The 10,558-nt window shown below is 51.4% G+C and overlaps 1 protein-coding gene across 1 annotated transcript in view; it reads right to left on the minus strand.

The window, feature by feature from the left end:
• The window catches only part of Sp7 (Sp7 transcription factor), an 8,587-nt gene extending 5,138 nt beyond the window's left edge, over positions 1–3,449 (minus strand). The window contains exons 1-2 of the mRNA XM_010609310.2: positions 3,229–3,449; positions 2,721–2,748 (exon numbers count right to left, since the gene is read on the minus strand). Of these exons, the coding sequence (XP_010607612.1) occupies positions 2,721–2,741 (21 nt within the window). The 5' untranslated portion in view covers positions 2,742–2,748; positions 3,229–3,449. The remainder of the gene's footprint in view (positions 1–2,720; positions 2,749–3,228) is intronic.
• Positions 3,450–10,558: the final 7,109 nt, after the last annotated feature.

The raw sequence follows: 10,558 nt of genomic DNA on the forward strand, positions 1-10,558 counted from the left end.
TAAAAACGCCGACGCCATCCCCCCCCACCCTGCCCAGCCCTCACACTGTGGCCACAGGGGCCTCAGCCAAGCCCAGGGACCCCACCCAGCTGTGGGGAGGGAGGTTGGGGTGAAAGAAGGCAGCCAGGCTCAGGCCAACAGGAGACCCCAGCCTGGGAGCAGAGAGGCTCATAGGGCCACTAGGGGAAGAGAAGGGGAAATCAGGGACCAGACCCACTCAGACTATTGAGCAGTGGTAAGAGCTGTGCACGTGGCTAAGTTTCACAACAGCCTCAGTTTCCTTCTCTGGCTGATTGCTCTCTCCTGAGAACTAGGGGAGAGGATCCTACTAAAAGGAGTCTAGGTATATGCCCCCATACCTGACCCAATGTGTTACCTGCCAGGACTCCGTACTCCCTCCTTGCAGTTGTTTCCCACCCTCCACCATCCTTTAAAAAAGAAAAGAAAAGAAAAGCAACAGCCACCAAAAAACACACGCGTAAAGTATTGTGTTTTGGAGGAGTCTTTGGAAAAAACAACAAGGGAGCTGTCCCATCTCTGTGGAGAGAGCTAGGGACACCCCTCTCCAGGGAGTTCACAGTGCAGGGCTCTCCCACACCTCCCTACAATACATCTGACAGCTGGCTTACCTTGGGTTCTGAGTGCCAACGTACCCAGTTCAGGCTTCTCCCCGGGATCCTTAGTTCTCCTGCCTTCCCTTTTCTTTGCTTTTCGGTACTGCCTATAGATATAGAACCCAGGCCTCACACATGCTAGGTAGCTAGTGCTCTACCCCCAGCTGAGTTTCCTTTCTCCATTCCTTTGTAGCCCCTGATTCATTTTTCCCCCTACCCTGTTCCCTTGTGTCCTCCCCAGTCCAGGTGAGCTTCCCATCAAATATCCCTCTCTGACTCCCGAGTTCTTCCCACTGCCCGAGAGCCCACCCGTACCTTGCAGAGGGATTCCTGGGAAGGTGGAAAGAGGGCCCAGGTATCCAAAAATTAGGCGAAAGAGATGGAGGGACTGGAGAGCCTTTGTGCAGAGAGCATCTCCAGCTCAGAGAGCGAGGGGACTTCCAAGATTAGCCTTCTACAACACACTTCTCTTCCCAGCGCTCCCCCCCAATCCCATGTCCTTTACCAGGCCTGTGGGCTGCTCCTCCCCCAAGCACCAGTGCCACGCTGGCAATGCTGGCGTGATGCCTACGCCCACTGAAACTGCCCCTGCTCTGGATGGACCTGGGACTTCCCGCATCATCTTATTCTTTCAGCTTCCTCGAGACCAGGGTTTCAGTGATGGCTCAGTAGAGAGTCGAATGGGGGAAGAGGCAGGATGACAGTGTGCCACCATTGTGGCTGAGGGGAGAGTACAGTGCCTGGGGACACCTGGTTGGATACAGGGTGTGACAGGAAGCATGATGTCCATCCCTTGGTTTGCATGCTATTCTCTCAAACTCAGCCATAAATTTCACTACCTCACAGCCTCACACAGATGCCATTCTTCACTTGAACTAGGAGCAGTCAGATGGCCCGATGCGCTGACACACACTTCCGTACTCACAACAGCCAGCTGCGCACAGGCATCCTCTATTGCCTGACACACGCAGGCCAAAGGACACAGGTGTCAAGAGGCTCCTGCTCCATCTCACACACACCTCTCCTACAGGTTGAGTAAACTGACTTCTTGTTTGGCCCAAAACCTGAGACCTGAGTTAGGGCACTAGAAACAGAATAAGGAAGATTCAAAGCCACAGAAGGAGGGTGACCTTCAAGGGAGGGCTCTCTAGCCCCTAACTCCTGCAGAGACCCAGAAAGTAAGACACATATAGTGACGGAAACATTAGAAACCCAGAAGCACAGAGAACTCAGGCTCTGAGTGGCTGTGAGTACTCGCTTTCCAATTCTGTGGCCCCAGATTCCCTGGTTGAGTCAGTGATTTCTCAAGACCCCAAACCCCCATGGTACCCTAGTTCCCTTCATCTCCTGCTCCAGAGCCAAGGGATGCTAGGGTCCCAGCCTGGAAGGGAAGTGGCCCAGTCCGCCCTGGAGCCTCCCACTCCCAAAATAGAGCTGAGTTTGTCTTTGGCTGAAAGCTAAATATTTGTGAGCTGGGCAAGCGGCCTCAGACCCTGTCCCTCCTCCTTGGTTCCCTCTCAGGCCTGGGCTCAGTTCCCCTGGTCAGCCCCACCACGCACAGGGCTGCCCTCCTCCTCTCCCTCCCAGCTACCCCACCCCACCCCACACAGACCCGTGCTCCGGCCAGCACCTCCCTGACACAGGCCCAGGAGACCCTGCTTTGGATGGGAGTCCCAGGGCACAGGACCCCCACAGAGACCACTCAACCAGTCCTCTCCCTTCTGTTCTGCTCATCTGCTACTGTCCTATACTGTCCTATCCGTATCTGTTTCCATCCCTCTCCGGGCTGTTTCTGTCTTCTCCCTCCCTCCTTTCTGTACTGCTTCTCCACTCCTCACAATTAGTGGCTTAGCTGACCTTATGGGTCCATGCCTCTTTTGACCTAATCCTCTGAAGGCCTTCCCTGCTGGCTCTGCTCTCCTTCCCTGTCTTCCTGCCCTCTGTTCACCCCTCCTCTGACCCCACTCCTCTCTCCTCACCAGAAGGACCCTAGAAGTGACAGGCACCAACACTACTGTCTATGTGAGTTGGGGCCGGGGGTGGGAAGGGCAGGGATTATGACCTTAAAACTGTGGCTGGTTTCTAGGAGGAGGAGAGGGCAGTTACCTCAAGCAGGGAGGACGCCATCCTGAGGCTGGGGACCAGGTCCCAAGGAGCCAGGCAGATGGAGAGAGCGGAGCCGGAGAGAGAGGGAGAGGGGAGAGGGAGGGAGAATGGGAGAATGGGAGAGAAGAGATCTAAAGTTAGAAGGGACTGGGGGGTGGGGGTGGGGGGGCTGCTCTCTGTCTGTAGGGATCCACCCTCTAATTACAGCTTTCCCAGTGGAGAAGCCTTCGGATCCAATGAGGAGTGCGAGAGAGGGAGGCAGAGGGTCCAAATTTCCTGCTCCATTTGCTGAGCTCCCCAAAGAAGGGATCTGGGAGGGAGGGGAGAAAAGGGGGCACCCAGGGAAGGGACAGGAACAGGAAGGGGGCATAACAGCCTGTGCAAGTTGTCAGGGCTAGCGAGGGGGTATGGCAAAAGGTTAAAGGGATGGTGAGCCCAGGTGTCCACATACTTAGCAATCCCATAGGCATCTGTGGGCCGCCCTCCCAAGCGCCTCAGCATCCTGTACCTGGGGAACCTGAGGCTGGCTGTCCCAGTCTCTCCTCTCTGCAGGTCTGGCAGGGAGAGTGCAGGCAACGGGTGGCTTGAGGGCTCTGGGAAGAATCCACTCCTCACCCAGGCCAGCTCCACTCTGGTTCCTACACGGGCTGCGATCCTGATCCTAAAATCCTACTCTGACTCCAGAGTCCTTGCTGCTGTGCTGCTGGTAAAGGCTGCTTCTGCCGCTGTTGCTGCTACTGCTGCTGCTGCTACTGCTGCTGCTGCTGCTGCTGCTGCTGTTGCTGCTGCTGCCGAGGCTGCTGCCGCCCGCCGCTGCTGCTGAGGGAAGGAACAGGAGGGAAAAGGAACAAACCCCAAACCACTAATTAGAGATCCAGGGGGGGGATGGGGGATCCGGGACGACACACACAGACAGCCTGGAACACACTGACATACACACTCATGGACAGACACGGGGACGATGAATGCACATGTACACACATGCAGTCTTGCCCAGGAGTACAGCCACTGTCATGAACACAAATGCACACACAGAGGAACACAGTGACACACTGGGGGCACAGCACATGCATACCCAGGCTGGCCATGGGGAGAGACTTGCCTGCCCCCCCATGACAAGGAGAGCTCTGTGTGTGTGTGTGTGTGTGTGTGTGTGTGTGTGTGTGTGATCATGCATGCAAAGCAGGGAGGAGGGAGAATGTGTCCAGTAGTGGAGGCTTCTGCTCCCAAACTTTTAGGGTCACCCAGGCAGGTTGCAGAGCCAGTCCTAGAGGAAAAGGAAGAGTGTGGGGCAGGATTTTGCACAGATATAGTCCTTTAGTTTTCCTCCCTGTACCTCAGTTTCACTGCTAGGGAGAAATATTCACTTTGTACGGCAGAACCTGGAATCAGACGCAAAAAATAAAAGCCAAGAAAAAAATTTTTGAGAAAATGACTTTTTCTCTTGCAGTACTGGGGATCAAACCCAGGGCCTTGTGCATCTTAGGCAAGGGCTCTGAGCCACATCCCTGGATGAGAATTAAAGCAAATAAGAGTGAGGGTCAGGTGGTCATTGGGTCAACTCATTCATGCCAGGACTTAGCCACTTTGTATTATCCCTCAAAAAAGAAATGCCCTTACCTCCATCGCTCCTTACCAGTTACCCAAGTACTATCCCCAAGCCCTCCTTGGCTGGAGGGTTTAATTAATAGTTGGTTCTTCCCATGAGTGACCATACTTCCCTTGAGAGGAGGCCTCCTGGTTGCCTTGCTTATTACCATGTGGCAATTCCCTCTGCAGGAGAAAGAACTAAAGTTAGAACTTAATCAGGACTTCCCAACTTTGACTTTCTATCAAAATGGAAAAGAGGAGGATGAAGTCAATCATGTTTTGGAGTTCCCAAAAGTCTATTAGCAATTATCTGGAGGAGAGAGGACTGGGCAACCAAGTGGTAGAACCATTATCTGTCCCTCAGTCACCAGGTTGTTGTCAAGTTATTTCCCCAAACACTTCTCTGTCTCCTCCCTGCCCTACCTGTCTTTCTCCTCCCTCCTCACTCCCCAACAGCCCTTACTTTCTCTTTCTCAACACCGAAGTCCTTGTTCCTTCATCTTCCCTGGCTTTCCAAAGAAAAGGATGGGAGGTAGAGTCAGGAATGTGGTAGTGGGTAGAGGATTTAGCTCAGTGGTTCCGTGGCCTGCCTCTGAAAGCACAAGGTCCAGAGTTCTACCCCAGGTACTAAAAAAATAAAAAGCTGAGAGGTGGAAGAAGCAGGGAGGATAGAGTCTAGGTGGGTCACATGGCAGTTTAAGCAGCAGGCAGGAACAAAGTCCAGGGTGGGACTCAGGAGTTCTAGGTTCCAGCTCTAGGATTTGATTTTTCCCAGGAACCCTGAGAACCTAAATTTTTGAGAAAGGGTTAGGGATCAAGAGGCTGTCAGACAAAGGAAAAGAAGAACACCTAAGGACCAGAAGATACAGAGCAAGTAGAATAGTGCAAGGGTATTAAAGAACCATTAGAAGGTATAAGAAAGAGGGAAGAGGAGAACAAAAGACTAGATATGTGGCCTGGGAAGAACCAGAGAGAGTAGAAAAAAGTAAAAAAAAGAAGAAACAGGCCCACTGGAACGGGGACAGTAGCTTCTGAAGGACAGAGAAAATAGCCAGAGGCATGGCCAGGTCCTTGAGGAGGTGGAGGGTTAAGCAGCCAGCAGGTGGGGGGTAGGGATGGAGTATAAATAGCCCATAATTACAAGGGCCACCCCGCCCCGTCTGCCCAAGAGGAAGTGCCGGTGGTGGGGTGTCCCCATGACCTCGCAGTCTCCCCCTGGTGCGGGGGCAGCCTAAGCCTGAGTTACTGCTTGGATTTCTAGGGACCCCAACCCAGAAGTTGGGAAGGGCTGGGGATTGAGCTCAGTGGTTCTGCTGCCTGCCTCCCAAGGTCCCGAGTTCAATTCTCCCCCTCCCCCGTACCAAAAAAAAAAGTAGGGAAGGCAGATTTTAGAAGGACATGGTGTAATTCCAGTACTTGGGAGGCTGAGACAGGAGGATTACAAATTCAAAGCCAGCCTAGTGACAAACCCTTACCCACCCCCATCTAAAAAAAAAAAAGAGAGAGAGAGAGAAAGAAAAGATGGGGTTTAAAGAAATTATCTACTGTACTGACAACAGAGAGCTTCAGAACAGTCAGATCAGGCAGGAAACAGACAGGGGAGAAAAATCTAGACTCTGAAAGACAGCAGGTGGCTGTCATATAAAAGAAAAGAAAAGGGAATTGGGGCTCAGACTGGGGAAGAAAAAGACTGAAGGGGAAAAAGAGGATGAAAGATGAAATAAAGGGGCCAGGGAATTTAGCTCAATGGATCTGCTGCCTGCCTCGCAAGCACAAGGTTCGGAGTTCATCCTCGGTACCAAAAAAAAAAAAAAGATGAAAGAAGGGACAGGGTTAGAGGCTTTGTAGGCTTTAATCCCTAATCCTACCTGGGAGGTAGCAGGATTATTCAAATCCAAAGAATGCTAGGGAAGAAAAAAAGGAGGAATGCTCGCAGAAAGAGGAAGAGCCCTGACGAGAGAAGTGAGTCCTGCTGTGTCAATCCCAGCAGGGTAGCCAGATGCAGAACCACACCTCCATCCAGGGTCTGCAGCCTAGAGGCAGCAAGGCCCCCAGCTGCAGCCCTCAGTCCTGCTGCCTGAGAGTCTAGATTCTGACTTCTTCTACACCTTTTTCAAAGATAGTTCTGCAACCCAGCCCAGCCCAGTTTCCCCACCGTCTTCCTTGCCCTCAGGACCTGGGGCCAGCAACTGGATCCCTATGGAGGACCCACCTCCACCCTCTCAGGCCTCCCTCAGCCCTGCCTCCCGGGGGTGGGGCAGCCCCCGGCAGAGGCGCCATGTGGCAGGGGCGGGTAGAGGCTGCGGCTCTGGTCCTTCCAGTATAAACCCCCTAGGCATCTGGTTTCTATCCACCACCCCCCACCACCCTGGGGGCCCCTCAGCCTCCGCCCATGGCCACCCAGACGCTGCTCCAAGATGGATGCCCCTGAAGGAAGGGGTGGGATGCTCTCTTTCTGATCTCCCAATGCCAGGACTGGCCGAACCGCAGGGACCACTCCTTTCCCTCCCTCCCTCCCTCCCCTGGGACAATCCGGGTGGGCTTCCTAGGCTAGAGGGGCTGAATCTGGGAGCTGCCTCAGTTCTCTCCAAGGGTATTGGATCTTTTTGAAAAGGAGAGTGAGAAGTAGAGAGAACAAAACTTGGGATGAGTTGGAGACCTCAATCCCTGTGCCTTCAGGAAGCCACCTTCCTCCATACCCACTGCCCTCTGCCCCTCTAGGCTGGGCTCCCTCTGAGCTGAGACCTCTAATCCCAGGGAGGGACTGTGAGGCTTTCCCTAGATGCTGCTACAGAAGGTTTGGCTACACCAGGGACAATCACCTGCATAAACAGAACTCCTGAAACAGAGATGCACACAAACTCCAATACATTCCTAAGCAGTGACACATATCCAGGTACACACACTTGTACACACGTAGTGCATAACTCATTCACTTATAAATTCTGTGCAGATACCTGCTGGCATGTACGTATCACGTAGACATAATGCTTACCTCAGAGCCTCCTGATCCTCAATCATAAAAATGAGTGCATCATCAGGTATGGTGGTACCCACGCATGCATTCTGGAGGCTGAAGCAGGAGAATCAGAAGTCTGGGAAATTTATCAACTTAGTAAAACCCTATCTTAAAATAAAAGGGCTGTGGATGTATCTTGGTGTGAAGGCCCTGGGTTCAATCCTCAGTACAAAAAACAAAGCATACACCCATAGATTCAGTCTCCTAGTTCCCCTCAGGAACTCACACAGACTCACATCAATACAGGTCTCCACACACGGCAAATGTCACATGTATACACACAGGCCCAGATCACAACTTTACAGCTCCAAACATCTCCTGGAGGGCATTTGGGAACCCCTCTCCTACAAGAATCTGGGGATGAAGGTGATGTAGCGGGGGCTCTTCCAGCCCTAAAAATTGATGCCTGTACCCCTTACACGTGCACTAAAGGTTTAGGAACCTTTAGTGTCCCTTTGGGCACCTTTGATCCTTTACTCGCACACCCACCAGAGTTCAGAGACCCCGATGGCCCCAGCAAACTCCTCAGCCTGGGGAACCCCGGCAGCATCCCCACCTCCCCACGTCTTTCTCTAGGCCCTGCTGACTCATGTCTCCCTCTGTGGAGCTCCCCAACCACAGGGGCCTGGAAGGGAAGCTTGGAAAGTTGCACTCATGTCCCGGGCCCCTGGTCTGGCCACCACCACCCCCCATATGCACCCAGACCCAGCCCTCTTGTCTCCTGTGGTGACTCCAGTGACAGAGAAAACAGAGGGGATGGAAAAGGAGACACCCAGAAAGATAAGGAAAAGCAGAGATGGTGGGATACAGACAGAGGACCTGAGAGACAGCTCCTAACATGGTAGGGTCCTCCAAGAACCTGCTGACCAGGTCTGGGGAAGATCCATACACTTGACCTCAGAATTCTGAAACTATTGGTGCCCTGACCCAGAACTCAAAAGCTAGGCTCAGCAGTGAGCTCTGGCTCTAGCAAGCAAGCTGGTGACACAAGGAAGGAGGAAAGTATTTAAGAATCTGGTAACCTCTGCATAGGACACCTTGGAAAAGGAGCTGCCTGGCCGGGCTGGGCGTGGTGGCACACGCCTGTAAGCCCAGCACTCTGGAGGCTGAAGCAGGAAGATTGCTGCAAGTTTGAGACCAGCCTGGGCTACATAGTGAGTTCCAGGTCAGTCTCAAGTACATAGTGAGACCCTGTCTCAAAAAAACAAAACAAAACAAAACAAAAAAGGAGCTGCCTGCCACCAACAAATATTCATACATGTTTATATGTGTTTATACACTTTAACCACTTGCCTTTCTCTAGGTCTTCTCATCCCTTTTTTCCCCACTAGGGCGGCAAGGCAGGATGCCTGGTACTAGTCCTGGCTCTCACAGAGGAGACAGATTAGGATCAAAGAGAAGTGCTATGGCCAGGTGTTGTGGCATGTGCTGGCACTCAAGAGGCTGAGGCAGGAGGATAACCAAGAGTTCAAGGCCAGCCTGGATTACATAGTAAGCTCTAGGCCAGCCTGAACTACATAGCAAAACCTTTATAGCAAGACTGCTATAAAGAGAATGAGGGCACAGGAAGGGTGGCAGGGGACAGAGAAAATGACGGAGGAAAGCCAAAGATTGAGGTCCAATCCTAGAATGAGAGAATCGCCTCTGGTTGGCTATATCGTATGGGTTAGCATTGAACTAAGACCCTAGTCATTTATAGGAAATGCTCTTTGTTAAAAAGAAATACCCTGGGCAGGGTGTAGTAATGGGCATCTGTAGTCTCAGCATTTTGGGAGACTGAAGCAGGAAGATTGCAGCAAGTTCCAGGCCAGCCTGGGAGAGAATGAGTTCAAGGACAATCTGAAATACTGGAATACATTACAAGATCTTGTTTCAAAAATGCAACAATAGGGGCCGGGGATCTAGCTCAGCGGTTCAGTGGCCTGCCTTGCAAGTGCAAGGACCCGAGTTCAATCCCCGGTACCAAAAAAAAAAAAAAAAGAAAAAGAAAGAAAGAAAGAAAGAAAGAAAGAAACCCTGGAATCTGATATATGAAATAGTGTCTCTAAACAAAAAGAATTTAGGATGATGGAGTCCTGATCCCACTATCTATAGGAATGGGACTGAACAATTCAGGGGAATGGGCCTTTGAAATCCTAAATAAACGCCATTCCTTCCTTGACCTGCTTGATTGTTTTTCTTATAGAGATGAGGCTGGCCTCAAACTTGAGGCAATCCTGCCTCAGTCTCTTGAGTACTGGGATTACAAGCATTTGATACCACTCCCAGCTTGAATTATCCTTGAGAGCCCAGAGTTTTTGGATATGCAATGGATCACTACACCATCCTGCATTCCACAAATGCTCAGGGAGCACTTACTTGGCGCCAGGCACATACATAGGGCTAGATTTGAGCACGCACCTGTGAACAAGACAGATGCAGCCCTCTGCATTACTAACCTACTAACTAACCAAAAACTGTCAAAAAAGATGGGGAGCCAGGCGGGGTGGTACATGACTGCAATCCCAGCATTCGGGAAGCTGAGGCAGGAGGACTGCTGTGAGTTCGACACCAGCATGGGCTACCTAGTGAGTTCCAGATCAGTCTCAAGTACATAGTGAGACCCTGTCTCCAAAAAAAAAAAGAGGGGGAAATTGTTGTTGTTTTCTAGTATTGGGGACTAACACTGAGCTAAATCTCCGTCCCCACATCTCTTTTTTTCTGAGACAGCTAAAGGGAAATGAGCTGTGTCTGTGTGTATGTGTGAGCAGGCACACACATACACACAAACACACTGGGGACTGAACCCAGAGCCTTCACACCACTGAGCTACATCTCCAGCACTTTTTAATTTTATTTTCCTTATTTTGAGACATGGTTTTGCTAAGTTACCCAGGTGGGACTCCAACTTATGATCCTGCTGCCTCTTATGGCTTGATCAAGAAAATACAGGATTTTAAAGAAGACACAGTGAATCTAAGCCAGTGTTGAGGGAACTGAATTGAGAAAGGCCTCCTGGTAGAAAGAGTGACTACATAAAGAAGCTGAATGATTAATGCCTAGCTGGGCATGATGGTGCACAACAGTAATCTTAACACTCAGGAAGTGAGGCAGGAGGATCGCCTTGAGTTCGAGGCCAACTTGGGTAACACAGTGAGCTCAAGGCCAGCATGAACTACATAGAGAGATCCTGTCTCAACACAAGAGGAAAATAAGGGAACATTTGTATATTAAAAAGATGACTGTGGCT

The sequence above is a fragment of the Fukomys damarensis genome, unplaced genomic scaffold (assembly GCF_012274545.1).
Source record: "Fukomys damarensis isolate Sample0158 unplaced genomic scaffold, DMR_v1.0_HiC HiC_scaffold_15, whole genome shotgun sequence".
Taxonomy (NCBI): domain Eukaryota; kingdom Metazoa; phylum Chordata; class Mammalia; order Rodentia; family Bathyergidae; genus Fukomys; species Fukomys damarensis.